Below are 17,999 nucleotides of genomic sequence, written 5' to 3'. Positions count from 1 at the left end.
GTAAAACTAAAAACAAAATTAAGCTCAATTAATTAATTTTATCCAAAATAAATAACCTTTCCCTATAAAAAAAAAATTCTAAACAAAGAGAATTTTGTTCTTACCTACAAAAAACAAATCTCAACAGCTAAGTAGCAAAATTAGAGGTTAAAATCACTGTACACAACCAACGGTAAAACCACTCCTAACTCAAAATTCTGGCTCCCACGCTGATCTGGTCCATTTGGAATGCTAGAAACAGGTGGTTTGACAAAACGCAAACTCAACTGTGAGACATCTTGAGAAGTGCGATGACCCTGTTACAAGACTACCAGCGACTCTGTCAATGACTGGGTACAACTGAGAAACAACGCCAGCGGAGAAGTCCTATAGACTTAGATAAGTGCTTTAAGCCTAAATTGTGTTTGTTGGGGTGTGCACGTGATCATGTTTTGTATTGTCTAGTAGGGAGACATGCAGCTGCATGCACAGGCCCACGTATCTCCGACTAGTGGACTCTGGTGGATATTTATGTAATACTTATACTAATAGCTTGAATAAAATTCTATCTTTTACGTTCAAAATAAAATTAAAAAAAAAACATACACGCATACACACACAAGGGAAGGGGACAAAGTTTTAATATAAAGGCACATCACAAATTTCACACAAAAGTTATGGTAATTTTTAAAAGAGAGTAGAACAAATCATACTATATACAACACACTATATAACTGACACGAAACTTGATATATTTTGTTAAGAACATAGAGAATTTGTAATCAAATGGTGAGTTTTTTTTTAAAATATTAATCTAATCAAAAGTTATTATATAAATAGTATAACATTGTTTATATTTACATCATATGTAACTTCTCTCTCTCCAGTGGCAGCGCCACGTTATGGTCAGGGTGTTCCCAGGAACACCTTGACTTGAAATTTATATATACTATTTTTTTTTTACCCTTAAAAAAAAAATAGGAACACCCTCAATCAAAATTAGGAACACCCTCACATTAAAATATATATATATATATATATATATATATATATATATATATATATATATAAATATTTGTTCTACTTTCAAGCCAAAAAAAAAAGCCCAAAAAAAAATTTCAACTAAAATTTGAAAAAAAAAAAAAAAAATTATAACAGAGAAAAACAAAAAAAAAGAAAAAAAAAATTGTAAGAGCAAAACAACGGACGGCATCACGGCAAGCCCAACAGATGACAGAGGAAGCAAACCCACGGTTTCTCCAAAAAAAAAAAAAAAAACCCAATACAGATCAGAAACCTCAAATCAGTTATCAGCAGTTCAGTACATCACTAAAGCTTTTCTCAAAAAAATTTTAAAAAAAAATCACTAAAGCTAAAGCATTAAGCAAACCTAAAAAGGAAAAACAGAGCAATGGCCGAATAGCGCCTCCCCTTAGAAGTTAGATCGTCCCATGGTTCTAGTCGCTCATCGGACATCGGAGATCGCCAGATCGGTCCAGCTCCAGTCGCAGTCGCTCATCGATGATCAAACTCGTCGCCCCTCATCGTATCAGAGACGAAGATCGGTCCACATCATCACAGTCGCAGTCGCTCATCGTCACCATCGCCGTCACACATCGCCGCCGTCGCCTAGGTATTTATCTCTCTTTTTCTCTCTGACTCTCTCTCAGTCTCTCACTCTCTTTATCTCAAATCTGAAATGAATATTGGAAATGAAATAATGAATAATGACTCAATGAGTTACTTATTATTTATGACTCTCTCTCTCTCTCTCTCTCTCTCTTTAGTCTTTATTAACTTTATGTCTTTGTCTGAACTGGTGAACCGTGATTGGCTCATTGGTTGAAGCACTCTGTTTTTTTTTTTTTTTTTTTTTTGTTGAGAAACAAGCACTCAGTTTAACTTTATTAATTTTTTTACTTTTTGAATTTGGCATTTTGCTTTTGGCTTTATCTTATGATTGATTCTTATCCATTGGTTGGTGTGTAATGTGTTGGTGTTGGTGTTGTCGTGTTGGACTGTTGGTGTGTGTTGGCGTTGTGTGCTGGTGTTGGACTCAGAGATATTAATTGTCTTTTAGTGTTATTGTGATTTGTGAAATTGTGATTGTGAAATTTTCTGATTGGCAGCTAGCTCTTGTGATTGGGGTATTAGGCAAGCTTGTCTATAGAATGGGGTGGGGGTGGATAGGCTGATGGGCACATGGGGCCGGGTAATTAGGTAAAGCAGTGTACTGTACACATCAGCACATGGAATGTGTAATGTGCACATGACAGACTCTTTTAGCGTAATGTTCAACTAATGAACAATAATTTAATTAATCAATAATTAATTGGGAAAAACAATTAATAATTTAATTAACCAATACATTATAAAAGGCAAAAAAATTAAATTATGTTAGGCTAAACAACAATTAATAATTTTATAATTAATGAAACAATAATATAACAAATTATAATTTATAAAAGACAAACAAATTAATGAAACAACTAAACAACAATAAGTAATAATTTATTAATATTTCAAATAAACTTATAATTTATTGTTTATTCTTTTGCTAGAATTATGGACAAATACTTGATAAGAAAACCACGTACCCAAGATTCATCTCCTGTGCAAGATTCATCTTCATCTTCTAAGCGTATTCGTGTTGACTTTAACTTAGACAATCTTCCTTCAGATCCTGGGCTACGACAAAAGATATCATCTTACCATCCTAATAATCATGATGAAATAAGAAGACATTATTTAGGAAAAGGCCCTTGTCGGCCTCCTCATGATTACCATGTATCATATTTTTCTGGAAAGCCCCGTCGATTTAGAGCCGAATGGTATGTAATTAGAAATTGGTTGGAATATAGTATAGCCAAGGATGCAGCATTTTGTTTTTATTGCTACATATTTGAGCAAGATGTTGGTAAGCAAGGAGGAGGTGACACTTTTGTAACGAAGGGATTCAAACTTTGGAATCAGCTTGGGAAGTTAGATTCCCATGTTGGAGGAGTTAATAGTACTCATAACCAAGCTGTCAAGAAGAGTGAAGATTTACAGAAGGAAAAGCAACACATTCAAAGTGTTTTGATTAAGCAATCAAATCAAGACAAAGCTGAATATTGGATTCAATTAAATGCAATAGTTGATTGCGTAAGATTCCTTTTATGCCGGGGATTAGCTTTTCGTGGTCATGATGAATCTCAAGGTTCAAGTGATAAAGGAAATTTCCTTGATCTTCTACAATTTTTGGGGGATCTCAATGAATCTATCAATGAAGTGATGCAAAATACTTGGAAAAATTGCAAGCTTACCCATCATGATATTCAAAAAGACATGGTGAATGCAATTGCACATGAAACATCCAAAGCCATCATCGAGGATTTTGGCAATGGGTTTTTTTCAATATTAGTTGATGAGTCACGTGATATCTCAGTGAAGGAACAAATGGCACTCATTCTTCGTTATGTGAACAAATAAGGAATTATTATAGAGCGGTTCCTTAGTATTGTACATGTAGCAAGTACCACCGCTTTGTCACTCAAATGTGCTATTGAAGGTTTACTTTGTGAACATAATTTGAGTTTATCGAGACTACGTGGGCAAGGTTATGATGGAGCTAGTAATATGCAAGGTGATATCAATGGTCTCAAAACTTTAATTTTGAAAGAGAATAAGTCAGCATTTTATGTCCATTGTTTTGCTCACCAACTTCAATTGACACTTGTTGCCGTTGCTAAAAATCACATTAACATTGCTGATTTTTTTTATGTGGTTAGTAATTTAGTAACTGTTGTTAGAGGCTCTTGTAAGAGACGAGATGCTCTTCGAGATACACAATTTGCCAAAATTAAAGAAGATTTAGAGAAGGGTGTACGAAGAAGTGGGCAAGGTTTGAATCAAGAGACAAATCTTAAACGTCCTGGTGATACACGTTGGGGATCATATTATGGGACTATTCTCAACTTGATTTTGATGTTCTCTGCTGTTGCGGATGTACTTGAGATTATTGAAGAAGATGGGCTCTCTGACCAAAAGGTTGAAGTTCGATCTATTATGAGGTCAATTCTATCTTTTGAATTTGTTTTTGCTCTACACTTGATGAAAAACATTTTAGGGATCACAAATGAGTTGTCAATAGCATTGCAAAAAAAAAAAATCAAGATATAGTAAATGCTATGAATCTTGTTAAAGTGTCTAAGCAACGATTGCAAGTGATGAGAGATGATGAATGGATATCTTTATTGACTGAAATGTCTTCATTTTGTGCCACACATGATATTCCTATCTTGAACATGGATGAAATATTTGTAGTTAGTGGGAGGCCGCGACGCAATACCCAACAAAATACAAATTTACATCATTATCGTGTTGAGCAATTCTACACAGTCATAGATATGCAACTTCAAGAGCTTAACAATCGTTTTCAGAGGTGAATATCAATTTGCTAATTTGTATGGCTTTCTTGAATCCAAGTAATTCATTTATGGCTTTTGATAAGGAAAAGTTGATACATCTAGCAAAGTTCTATCCATATGATTTTCCTGGGACTGATATCTTGGCACTTGACTCTCAGGTTCAGAATTTCATTTTTGATATGCGCAACAATGACTTGTTTTTAGAGCTTCAAGGAGTTAGTGAACTTGCTGAAAAGTTAGTGAGCACGAGGAAGCATGAGACTTATCCATTAGTCTATTTGCTTGTGAAGTTAGCTTTGACCCTTCCTGTTGCTACTGCAACTGTAGAAAGAAGTTTTTCAGCAATAAAATATATAAAGAATGAACTGCGCAATCGAATGGGAGATCAGTGGATGAATGATTGCTTGGTTGTGTATATTGAAAAAGATGTAACTTGTAGCATTGATAATGAGACTATCATGCAACGATTTCAAAATATGAAAAATCGTAGAAAGCAATTATAAATTTTATGTATTTACATGTTTTTTGATTGTTGTTGTCAATATATAAAATTTTCTTTTTATTAGATCGTGTAATTTATACTTGTTGAGGAACACCCTAGAAAAAATTCCTGGAGCCGCCTCTCTCTCTCTCTCTCTCTCTCTCTCTCTCTCTCTCTCTCTCTCTCTCTCTCTATATATATATATATATATATAAGAAATTTTATGTCCACAACAAATCTTAAATGGTGGATTGTTATTAACTACTATTGGTGGACACAAATAGTTTCATTGGTGGATTCAAATTAAAACAAATTGCTATTTACCACCAATGTTATATATGTAACAAGCATGATGTAGTTATTGTCCATATTATCCAATGTGACTAATTAAAGAAAATAAAGGAATCATTAAATGTTACGTAAGTAACATTATATGTGATGTCGATACAAATACGATATTGGTACCATCACATGTAATAATGTAATGTTTTTGTGACATATTTTATCAAGTTAACTACTAGAGATATATAGAGGGCGATGTTTCTCTGTGGATAGAAGGTGGGTTTTCTCCCTAACTCTTTTTTCACAGTAGAACTTAGGTGTCCCTTCAATGAAGGTGCTGAGTATCCTAGGAGTAACACCGTTGCTTCTAGGCTTGTTGGGTTCTTTTTTGGGGTGTGGGAAACAGATTGAGAGAGTGTGAGTATGGATGAGTTGGCTCAGTCATGGAGTCGGCTTAAGTTGTCAGAGAGAGAGGGACCTGGGTGTTGTTTGCTTGATGATGATAGTAAGGAGAAGTTTTCAATTGCTGCAAAGTTTTTGACGAAGCGAGCTATTAACATGGAGGTCATAGCGAAGACGTTTAATCCACTATGGAGAGCCAAGAACGGGTTCAAGGTCCAGAGTTTTGGAGATCACAAAATTCTGTTCTCCTTTGATAATAAAGAGGATGTGGATAGAATTTTAGAGGGAGAACCATGGACTTTCGATAAACACTTGGTGGTAATGAGTCGATTTGAGAACGAATCCTCACTTCAGGATATAACTTTTGAGAAGACAAAGCTATGGGTTCAATTGCATGGAATTCCGATGAAATTTATGACATTAGAGGCTGCGAAGAAAATTGGTAGTGTCTTGGGAGAGGTTTTTGCGCTGACAGATCCAAGAATATTTAATGGTGGTCATTTTATCCGGATTCAAGCCTCCATTGATCTGTCATTACCATTGTGCCGTGGTAGACTGATTTTGATAGGTGAAGGAGGGAAGCAGGTGTGGATATCTTTCAAGTATGAGAGGTTGCCGAATATGAGCTACTGGTGTGGACGACTAACTCATGATGATAGGGACTGTGAGTTGTGAATTGATAGCGAAGGAACTCTCACACCAGAGCAACATGAATTTGGTCCATATTTGAGAGCTCCACCATTTGTTGCTACAAGAAGGAGTACGTTGATGATAGTGAAATTAATGGCGTAATGAAGGGGATGGGTATAATGGAGAAGATTCGGTCATTCAAAACAGCAATAAGGAGAAAATTATTGAGGATTTGAAGACTACTAAGGTAATGGAAATAGCTGCTGACGGGAGTAAAAAGAAATTAAGTTTGGCTCAGGAGTTTGGGGCAGCTAATCTACTAGGATCGGGTAAGAGGTTGTTGAGAAGCCCTAGTCCGTGTGGTAACTTAAGTGCACGTGATAATCTATGTGGGGATGCAACAATTAAAAAAGCACGTGATGTTAAGGAGAATAGGGTTATCACAGAACCTAACCCATGTGTTTCTCCCACCTGGAAACGCAAAGAAAGGAAGACTAATAAGGGTAACACGGCAGAAAAATTTCAGGTTCAAGGAAGGAAGAGATTGGCTGACACAGAAGCTGAACAGACAGAAGTTTCAGCAAAACGATTCCAAGCAGCCCTCAATGGAAAGAACAAAAATTTTGTAGTGGCGGGACCTGATGTTCAGCCCCACCAGCAACAATGAGTTGTTTAGCTTGGAACTGTCGTAGGCTTGAGAACCTGCGTACAGGGAGAGAGCTCGTGGAAATCATACGGGCAAAAGATCCCTCTGTAGTGATTTTAGCCGAGACGCTTACAGATGATGCAAGGCTAGAGTTTGTTCAAAGAAGTACTGGTTTCGATCATAGATGGGTTGTACCAAGAGTGGGTAGAGGTGGTGGATTGGTGCTTTATTGGAAAGCTTCAATCAATCTAAAGGTGGAAGATTTGGATAGGCACTATATTGATGCGGTGATTGATAAAAATACGGAGAATGAGTGGAGATTAACCGGTTTTTATGGTGAACCTGATACAGCTAGACGTCTGAAGCTTGGGCAAAGCTTAAGGCGTTAAACTTACGTCTTGAAAAACCATGGCTTTGTTACGGAGATTTTAATGAAATAATCAGACAGGATGAGAAGCTTGGGGGTGTACGAAGGCCTTATAATCAGATGCAGCAATTTAGGGAGGTGATCGATGAATATGGGTTCATGGACTTGGGATTTGAGGGATCTAAATTCACTTGGAGTAAGCAGTTCGAAAATGGGGCTTCAATTTGGGAAAGGCTTGATAGGTGTTTGGTAAATAATAGATGGTTCTTGAAGTTTGGAGGTTCAAAGGTGTATCATTTGTCATGTAACTCATTGGATCATATTCCAATTCTTATATCTCTATCAGGTTTGATCCCACCTACTCGGAAAAAAAATTTCAGGTTCGAACAAATGTGGCTCTCAAATTCAAGTTATGAAGAGGTGGTAGTTTCGGCTTGGAGTAGTGGGGGTGAAGTTGGTGTAGAGGGTGATATACTTAGAAAAATTGACAAGTGTGGAAAGGAATTGGGGCAATGGGAGAAAGATGTTTTTGGGAATGTGAGATTGGAATTAAACCGGTTGAAAAAGGACCTAGTCAAGGAAGAAAGGGTAGCCATGGTTAGTGGAAATAATTTTAAGGAGAGACAAATTAAAAAAGAAATTAAGGTGTTGCAAGATAGGGAAGCTTTGATGTGGGCTCAACGGTCACATGTTCTTTGGGCAAATCAGGGGGACAAAAATACAAAATACTTCCATAGTTGTGCTTCAAAGAGATATAGGAAGAACTCAGTGGAAGGTATTAAAGATGAGGGAGGGACTTGGAGAACTCGTCGGGAGGATATTGGGGAAGTGATGGTGAATTACTATAAGACTATTTACTTCAGCGGAGGGGAGGGTCTCCACAGACATATTAGATTGTGTGCCAACAGTGATAGATGAGGAGATGAATGGAAGTCTATGTAGAGAGTTTGAAGCAAGTGAAGTAGCTACTGCCCTCCAACAAATGGCGCCCCTTAAAGCTCCTGGTCCGAATGGCATGCCTCCACTTTTTTACCAGCACTTTTAGAGCACGGTAAATCATGATGTCACCTCATCCATCCTATCATGATTGAACTCAGGTACTATACCTACTCCTCTAAACCATACTTTTATCACACTTGTCCCAAAAATAAAGTCCCTGGAATATGCTCACCAATTTCGCCCTATTAGCCTTTGTAATGTCCTTTACAAAATTTACTCCAAAGTCCTTGCAAATCGCCTTAAAAAATTACTCCCATCCATTATCACTAAACACCAATCAGCCTTCACCAAGGGTAGATTAATTTCTGATAATATTTTGGTGGCCTTCAAGACTTTGCATAGCTTACAAAATTATAAAGGCGGTAATTTTGGCTACATGGCACTAAAATTGGATATGAGTAAAGCGTATGATAGGGTGGAGTGGTATTACTTAGAAGGGATAATGAGAAGAATGAGGTTTAGGGAGAGATGGATAAATCTTGTAATGGTGTGTGTGAAAACAGTGTCATACTCTGTTTTGGTGAATGGAGAGCCCTGTGTGATGATTTATCCTACAAAGGGGATTAGGCAGGGAGACCCACTTTCCCCCTTCCTTTTGTTTCTTTGTACGGAGGGGCTGAATGGTTTAATTAAAAAGGCGGAAGTAAAAGGTGACATCCATGGTTATTCCCTTTCTAGGAGGGGTCCAAAACTAACACATCTGATTTTTGCTAATGATAGTCTTATTTTTTGCAAGGCAACAATGGAGGAGCCTAACAAGGTCTTGGAGATACTTGAAGTGTATGAGGAAGCTTCGGGCCAAAAAATGAATAGGAGTAAAACATCCTTGTTCTTTAGCAAGTCTATTCCGGAGGAGGTGAAGAATGGTATTAAGGCGGCTTTAGGTGTTCCAGAAATATTGCACTATGAAAAATACCTTGGGCTGCCCTCCTTAGTTGGGAAAAGGAAAAAAGAAAGTTTTAACTACATTAAGGAGAAGGTTTGGTGGAAACTTCAAGGGTGGGAAGCAAAATTACTTTCACAAGCCACAAGGGAAGTGCTAGTTAAGGCAGTCATACAAGCCATCCCCACTTACACTATGGGATGTTTCAAATTGCCAGTGAGTTTGTGCAATAAAATCGAGTCTCTAATAAAAATATTTTGGTGGGGCCAAAGGGGTGAACATAGAAAAATCCATTGGATTAAATGGGAAGAGATGACAAAGTCTAAGACTATTGGAGGTATGGGATTTCGTGATCTTGCTATGTTTAATGATTCACTCTTAGCAAAGCAAGCATGGAGGCTCTTGCATAATAAAACCTCACTATTTTATAAAGTTTTAAAGCTTGCTTCTTCCCAAACTCATCTCTCTTGGAGGCTGCCGACTCAAGGATGGGATCTTATGCTTGGAAGAGTATCCTTAGGGGAAGAGACATCCTTCAAAGAGGGGCAACATGGAGGGTAGGAAATGGAGAGAAAATAAACATTTGGCAGCAACGTTGGCTGCCAAGAAAACATCCAACGTACCTGCCGACTTGTCCTCTGGAGAGTTTTGAGAATCATACAGTAGATTCACTTATTGACCCAAGTACAAGAAGATGGAATGAAGAGATGGTGGATGGTTTATTTGTGGAAGAGGATGCTAAGTTGATTAAGAAAATTCCCCTAAGTCAACATGTAGCAGAAGACACTTTGTATTGGCCTTACTCTACCTCAGGAACTTACACTTGCAAATCCGGATATAGGTTCCTCAAAGAAGAAGAGGAGTTGCAATTAAATTTCCAAACTCCTCCAATCTGTCATAAGAAGGTTTGGAAGGAAGTATGGCACATGCAAGCTCCACCAAAGATTAAAAATTTTCTTTGGAGAGCATGTCGTGATGTACTTCCAACCAAAAAAGCATTGATGCGTAGGAAGATTTTGGAGGACCCGATATGTGAGAGGTGTAAAATGGAAGTAGAAGACTCAATGCATGTTGTGTGGTTATGTCCGGAGTTGGATGTAGTATGGGCTAATCAGGAAAAATGGGGGTTTAGGTGCGAAATCGAATTTACAAGTATAAGGGAGCTGCTGTCATGGATGATAAAAGATGGAAAGTCATTGGAGCTGTTAGCATTTACGGGCTAGATGGTTTGGAACCAAAGGAACAAAGTAAGGCTCAATTTGAGTGCTGATCCGCTGCATCAAATTCCTCAAAAGACTGCTGTGTTGTTGGCGCAATTCAGGGCCAGCACCGAAGCAGCAGTTATGCAGTCCAGGAGTCACAGAATTGGAAGTAACAGATGGAGTGAACCGCCAGCAGGTTTGATGAAAGTGAATTTTGATGGAGCAGTAGCTGAAGACTCAAATAAGTCAGGTATTGGAGTTGTAATAAGAGATAGTAATGGTGCAGTTTTAGCCTCTTGTTCAGAACATATTACTCAAGCGTATAAGGTAGAAGAGACAGAAGTGCTGGCTGCTCAGAAAGCCTTGTTGTTCACACATGAGCTGGGGTTCCAAAATGTAATACTCAAAGGCAACGCGTTAGGCGTGATTCAAGCTCTAAAATCACAAGAGCAGTACCTATGCCCTTTGAGTTTGCTGGTGGAGATGTCAAAATTTATTCTAGTCATTTTCAAAGAGTGTCGTACTCTCATGTAAAGAGAAACGGCAATAGTGTAGCACATAATCTGGCGAAACATGCTATAAGCATACTAGATTTTCAAGTTTGGATGAAAGATGTACCTTCTCATATTGTTTCAATTTTACATTCGAACGTAACTCGTTTTCATTAATAAAAGTATCTAAGTTCATTCTCAAAAAAAAAAAAACTACTAGAGATATTATACCAAGAGTAATGTCAATTACACACGGCCTGTTACACACAAAGTTATGTGTAAAAAATTAACACGAGTTTTTTGGATGAACAAATTAAATGAACACAAAGTCATGTGTAAAACAAAATTTAATGAAACGGTGACTTGAAGTCACATTTTAGTTTTAAAAACTATTACTAAGTCTACACTCTAGTCATTTCCTTACAATATAAAAAAGGTACTTCTTCCACGCGAAAACACCCACACCACCTCAAAACCAGCCTTACAACTTCAACACAACAGAACCAGTTACAATGCAACAAACATCCTCAAAATCACCAAACATGCCTCAAGAACTCTCGATCACCTCCACCACCACCACCACCACGACAACCACAGTTACAAACACAAAGAAGCTAACTTTGATACCTCTCATATTTCTTATCTACTTTGAAGTAGCAGGTGGGCCTTATGGAGAGGAGCCAGCAGTACAAGCAGCAGGACCCCTTTTAACTATCATCGGTTTCTTGGTGTTCCCTTTCATATGGAGTGTCCCAGAAGCTCTTGTCACAGCTGAGCTCTCCACTGCTTATCCTGGCAACGGTGGCTTTGTTATATGGGCAGAGCGTGCCTTCGGTCCTTTCTGGGGTTCACTAATGGGAACATGGAAATTCCTCAGTAGTGTTATCAATATTGCTGCTTTCCCAGTTCTTTGCATAGACTATATGAAGCAAATAATCCCTGCTATTGAGTCTGGCTTGCCAAGGTACCTCGCACTTTTGTGTTCAACTTTAGGTCTTTCTTTTCTTAATTACACTGGTTTGACAATTGTTGGTTATACTTCTGTGGCACTTGCTGTGGTTTCACTCTTGCCATTTATATTCATGTGCTTGATTGCACTCCCGAAGCTCAAACCTCATAGGTGGCTCAGTTTGGAACATAAAGGTGTTAAGAAAGATTGGAACTTGTTCTTTAACACCCTTTTTTGGAACTTAAATTTCTGGGACAATGTTAGTACTTTTGCGGGAGAAGTTGATAAGCCCCAGAAAAGTCTTCCAAGGGCTCTTTTTATTACTGTGATTTTCACTTGTTTGGCTTACGTGTTTCCACTTTTGGCTGTCATTGGAGCCCTTTCTGTGGAGCCAAGTGAATGGGGAGCTGGGTTTATGGCCCAAGCTGCAGAATTGATTGCTGGGAAATGGTTGAAAATCTTTCTTGAAGTTGGTGCTATGTTAGCAGCAATTGGGCCTTTTGAAGCCCAATTAAGCAGTTGTGCTTTCCAACTCTTGGGTATGGCTGATATTGGATCTTTGCCTCAGTGTTTTGGACAAAGGTCTAAATGGTTCAACACCCCTTGGGTTGGAATATTGTTATCAACTTCTATTTCACTAGGGGTTTCATACCTGAATTTCACTGACATTATATCCTCAGCCAATTTCTTGTATAGTTTGAGCATGTTGCTAGAGTTTGCTTCATTTATTTGGTTGAGAAGGAAGTTCCCAAGGTTGAACCGGCCATACCGGGTCCCAATGAGGCTGCCATTGCTGGTGGTTATGTGCTTGATACCATGTGGGTTTTTGGTGGTGATAATGGCTATTGCTACTAAAAAAGTTTATTTAGTGAGTGGTATAATGACAGTTGCTGGGATTGGATGGTACTACTTGATGAAACTTTGCAAGTCCAGGAAGTGGTTTCAATTCAACACTGGTGGTGAAGTTGTAGTAGAAGAAAATGACCACGAGAGGGTGGCAGGTCATTTATGACAAATTGACACCTTCTACACGTTCATCCTACTAGAAAGAACTGAACCCTGTGATTGAAGCTTTTTTGAAGACAACACTCAACTAGTTGTGGGGGACACTTGGATTTAAGTCTACAAATGGTTATCCACAATTGAATGATTCCACTTGCACTTTATAAGTAAAAAAGTTTAGTTTCATCATGAGTTGTAATGTCTAGCTCTATTTGCAGATGTTGATTTTCCTTCAGTCCATATGTAATTGATGGAAGCAATAATAAATAAATCTGGATCATAATCATCATTATGTATACAAATTGACACTTGCCACATTAGGTGCTTGTACACATAAATAAGTGGCAGTCCAGTCACATCTTACAACTGCATTCATTTACATCAATGCATGCATACAAAGCCATATGGAATGGAGTAATTTCTCATTTGATTATGAAGATACTATGGAATATGGGGGCATAATTTGAACCTAAGACCTAATTAATTGATCAATTATTGGACATGCAGTGCAATTTGAAGAAAAAAAATCTTTAGATTTTTGTTTCTTAATCAACATCGATCAGATCGCAATGATCAAGTTATTTAGACAAAATGCAGGTAACTCAACTATGAAAATAATTTAATATTAATTGAATTCCTAGCTGGATCCTAGAATCTGATTGCCCTGTGAAACTTTCGCACTTCAAGTCAGCTTGAAAAGAATTTCTCCTAATGCATGTAAAGAATTGAAAATAATTGGTCTATGATCTATCATATGTCATTGATGTTTCTTTTCCTTTATTCTTTCCTAGATTCTTTTACTGATGTAAAACAGACAACACATGCTTTTCTGAGTAGCAGGGACGTTGAAAGTCACAACGCAAGATCAAGGGAAGTACTAGTAGAGGTCACTGAGGCAACAATGCCAGTATTCCATGAAATTTGGCAGGTTGAAGGAAAACGGCATTTTGATCCAAATTCAAATGCCTCAAGCTTTACCTATTTAGGAAAAATTCTTCATTAAGGCCCCAAAAACAGTTTTTTGCTATTTATAATAATATTTGTTTTTCCTTAATAACTTTTAGTTTAATTAGAATAAGGTTTCCTCTATTTTAGAACAACCCTTAAAGTCAGTAGTTTAAGATTTTGCATTTAACTCAATTTTGCTATTTTTGGTAAATTTCAGTATTTTGTCACCTAATCACATAATTAGTGCGGATTAGGGTTTCAAGCGTTTCCTAATCGTTCTAGGGTTTTACTTTCTCAGTATTTATATGTTTTGTAACTACTAAAGGCAAGTCAGATTATTATTATTAATAAAATACAAACTTTTTGACAAATTCTTTCTCTGGTGAATTCTAGTTTATCACCTTGTAGATTCAAGAAACTCTTCGTGGATTCAAGATTTACTACCCAGAAACTAACAGTTTAATTTCTATCAATCAAATAAAGCACTGTGTGTGCTTTCTTCAAGCTTCTTTACACTCAATTTGGGATGGAAAAAATTATTTTGAAATATTACTTTCATTATCTTGTTTAGAAGTTTAATTATATAAGTTAGAGATAATAGAAAAGATAGGAGGGAATACTCATTCCTCCATTTTCTCTCAAAACCTCAAAATTTTTCATTTCCCAAAATTTGGGAAAATTGGATGGAATAAAATTAGGTTTAATAAAATTTTCACGAAAACTCCAAAAGCATCCCTGCACTTTCAACCCTTTATTTCAAAATAGGGCTATAATAATAATGTTGTTACATTTCATTCATTTCTATTCTCTCTTTGTTTTTCCAAAAAAATAAGATTACTAATTTTGTTCCATTCCTTTCCTTTGCATTACTTAAATACATTTCATTCCTTTATGATTTACTAACTTCATTCCCTTCCTTCATAAACTCCTAAACAAAGGCTTAGGGGCATGTAAAAAAAAAACCCCATAATTTTATCTTGGGACACACAAACTTTTAAATATGACGCTTTGAACTTCAAGCTTTTAAAAATGTATCAAAAAACCTCATGGTCAAGTCCTCTCTCTCTTTGGCTATTCTGTGTGTGTGTGTGTGTGTTATATGTTGTTTGGATTTGGGGTTTTAAATTTTGTTCCACCTTTATGAGAACTAACTGCGTGAGGGTGGGTGTTTGTTTAGGCTTATTTTTTTAGTACATTATGAAATATTGGAATTAGTGTTTTCTAAGAATAAAATATTGGAATATTGGAATCGAAGTGTCTCATTTAAAAGTGTGGTAATTAGTGTTTTCTAAGAATAAAATTATGATTTAAAAAACAAAACAAAACAATGATTTCCCCATTCCTTTAAGAGTGATTCTTTTATTCCTTTATATATATATATATATATAACAAAACTTAAGTACAGTACCTTAGACGATATTCCTTAGGTTCCTCTCTTAAGATTTAGCTATGTGACAACTGTTGGGAAATTTAGACCCCGGTTAATAGAATTAACAAGTTTTAAACTCAAGTTGTTAATTAGATTTATTATGTATAAAACTTGTTAAAACAAACAAACATCAATATCATGTCAATATTATGCAGGGGACAAAAATAAATAAAACAAGATATGATGACTCAAAAAAATCAATTAAACAAACTAGTTTCACAGTAAAAAACCTGAGGGAAAACCTCTAGAAAAGCAATTCATTATAGTAAAGAGAAGTTTCAGATCTAATACAAAACCTTTGTCTCTAGACTCTACATTTTCCGTAGATGAACTTACAGCAGAAACCTTCTACCGCTTCAGAATCTCTGAACTCTTCAATATATGAACGCCACCCTTTTGATGCACGGATCCCAATACGTGACTAACTTCTTTACACGAATCCAGAATGTGACTCACTCACCAACTTGAGGAAGAAGAATATTGGCTGCAAAGTTCTTCACTTTATCAATAATGAAGATCAAAAAGCACTTGGTTACAAAACTCTAAGGCGCAAAGACACAATAACTTCTTTCAGAGAGAATAAGGCATCAATCACATTTTGCATATGTTCTCCTTGTATTCTCATATGTGACGACCTTTAAAATAAGTCTTATATATGTCTAGGGTTGTAAGAAAAGAAACCCTACACGCATGGACCGAAAATTAGATCTGAAAATTCTGATTTCGTAATCCTTGATAGATAGTATCTATCAAGCAGCTGTCGAGACTCATTAAATCTCGATAGATAGCTATCTGTTGGCAACTGTCCAGCTATCTGTCCAGCTTTAATGAACAACTTCTCTTCAATTGTTTCTTGGTCCAATTTTCATGGCTTTAATACTAGACTTGAACAATATGTTTCTTGAAGTACTAAACTCATCCTAGATCTACCCAATTACAAGTAAAATGCGTTTTGTCAAAGAATTAGCCAATTACATAAAATTTGTCCTTAACAGCTACTTAACTAAAAAAATATAATTTCATCTCATAAGAAAAAATTCATATAGCAAAATCTTAAAATGAGAAACTAAGGAATAGCACCTAAGTCACTAGAAAAAAAGGTTCTATAACCACGTTTTTAAAACGTGGCTATAAGAGGATTTGGTCTATAGCAGCATTTTTTTTAGGCCGCTTTTTTAGTCATAACCTAAAACTCATGACTATAGGCCTGAGAGGTCTATGGCCACACTTTTTCAAATGCGGCTATAGGCTAGGACCAATGGCCACATTTTTATAAACGTGGCTATAGGACATACTTTAGCCACGTTTTAAAACCATGGCTATAAGGGCCATCTATAGCCACATTTAAAAACGTGGCTATAGGTCACATGTTGGCTGGTTCGAAGGCATATTTTAGCCGCATTTTAAACGCAGCTATAATCCTTGAATATTTTTTTGAATTTGTCTATAGCTGCATTTTAAAAATGCAGCTATAGACTTTTTGTTCTAGGCCAAATGGAAAATGCATTTATAAACGCGGCTATAAGTTTTACAAACTCTACTATAAAAAACCTATCATACACACAATTCCAGCATGTTATTCCTGCAAAATTTCAACTTTTTGCATGCAACAAAACAACAAGTCGGAATTTCAAAGGAATATCAAGCTGGAATTTTCTTAAACCTGTCACAATTTCAATCAAGTTTTAAGGAATACGGAAAATTATCAATCTTTAAGAAATATGCAGTTCAATACAGCAACAAAATGGAGGAAAGTTTAGGGTCCATTTGACACAAAAAAGTTGTAGCAAGCATTAACACATGATTTTGAGATACATCAACTACAAACATTACGCACATGACCGCCTCTAACCTTCCTATGGCTATCCCGGATGCTTCTAGGGGTGCCTTCCCATCTCCAAGCTCTAGTCTACAAGTGGGGCATCGGTTTTGTGCTATCACTTAAAGGAAGAATACAATTTATGTCCATAATGGCACTACAAAAATATAAAGGCAGCAGTTAGCTATCTCGAACCAACCAGAAAACTAAGAAGAACATAAGTTAATTCATATAAAGAAAACCTTGACTTCTCCAAAATTGAATGCTATGACCCGAATATACAGCAGCTAGAAACCCTCTTAAAAAGAAGATTACTAAAGTTAGACAACTTTTCAGCACTACCAAATGCGATCTTATATAGCTTTTATACTTTCAATTGTAACTAACTTAGCAAACTATTTTCTTTTCTCTTTTATCATTCTAATCACCTAAGAACACTAGGAAACAAACTCATCAAAAGCCCCACAACCTCAAAAGCAATGCAAATTCCATAGAATACCCAATTCATGTTTATAATTCTAACCTACTAGGAAGAGTCTATAACTTCACTCGGAAACAAACTCATCAAAAGCCATACAAATTCCATAGAATACCCAATTCATGTATCTCCCTAAATAATTTAGCAAGCATATACTTCACTCTTCACTCAGAGACAACCCCATGAAAAACATCATACACTCAAAAGCAATATAAATTTCATATCATTCCCAATGCATGTCTCTTCCTAGACAACTCAGCAAGTATAAACTTCACTCATCACTCTTAAACAAGCCCACTTGAAAGCAATACAAATTCCATTGAATACCTAATTCATGTTTTTCCTAAACAATAACAAAAACAAATCTTTTAAAAGTGCTGATATACCTGCAACTTGTCAAGGTACCGAGGCTGACCATGTCCTCTCTTAATAGTCCTAGTGCGCTCCAAAAGCCTGTCAGCAAGTGTAGACTTGCCATGATCAACATAAGCGATAATGGAAAAATTCCTATCCAACAAAATTACACAAATGGAACCCTAAACCCAAAATCGAAACCCTAAACCAAAAATCGAAACCCTAAACCCAAAATCGAAACCCTAAACC

At 36.5% G+C, this 17,999-nt stretch overlaps 3 protein-coding genes across 3 annotated transcripts; all 3 read left to right on the top strand.

Moving 5' to 3' along the window:
- The first annotated feature begins 1,500 nt into the window (after positions 1–1,500).
- On the top strand, positions 1,501–5,572 carry LOC142644271 (uncharacterized). Its single transcript, XM_075818918.1, has 5 exons — positions 1,501–1,612; positions 2,660–3,438; positions 3,784–4,008; positions 4,547–4,711; positions 5,558–5,572. Exons 1-5 carry the CDS (start codon positions 1,501–1,503, stop codon positions 5,570–5,572), a joined length of 1,296 nt encoding a protein of 431 aa, XP_075675033.1.
- A 1,274-nt stretch (positions 5,573–6,846) lies between these two features.
- On the top strand, positions 6,847–8,114 carry LOC142644270 (uncharacterized). The gene is made up of 2 exons (XM_075818917.1): positions 6,847–7,199; positions 7,274–8,114. The coding sequence occupies exons 1-2, from the start codon at positions 6,847–6,849 to the stop codon at positions 8,112–8,114; spliced, it is 1,194 nt and encodes a 397-aa protein (XP_075675032.1).
- A 3,169-nt stretch (positions 8,115–11,283) lies between these two features.
- LOC142642115 (putative polyamine transporter At3g13620) lies at positions 11,284–12,732 on the top strand. Its single transcript, XM_075816467.1, has one exon. It carries the CDS (start codon positions 11,284–11,286, stop codon positions 12,730–12,732), a length of 1,449 nt encoding a protein of 482 aa, XP_075672582.1.
- The last annotated feature ends 5,267 nt before the right edge of the window (positions 12,733–17,999 follow it).

This window comes from Castanea sativa, chromosome 7 (assembly GCF_040712315.1).
Source record: "Castanea sativa cultivar Marrone di Chiusa Pesio chromosome 7, ASM4071231v1".
In the NCBI taxonomy this organism is placed as follows: Eukaryota; Viridiplantae; Streptophyta; class Magnoliopsida; order Fagales; family Fagaceae; genus Castanea; species Castanea sativa.
Note: the sequence above shows the minus strand (reverse complement) of the source record. Positions and strands in the feature narration are given on the sequence as shown.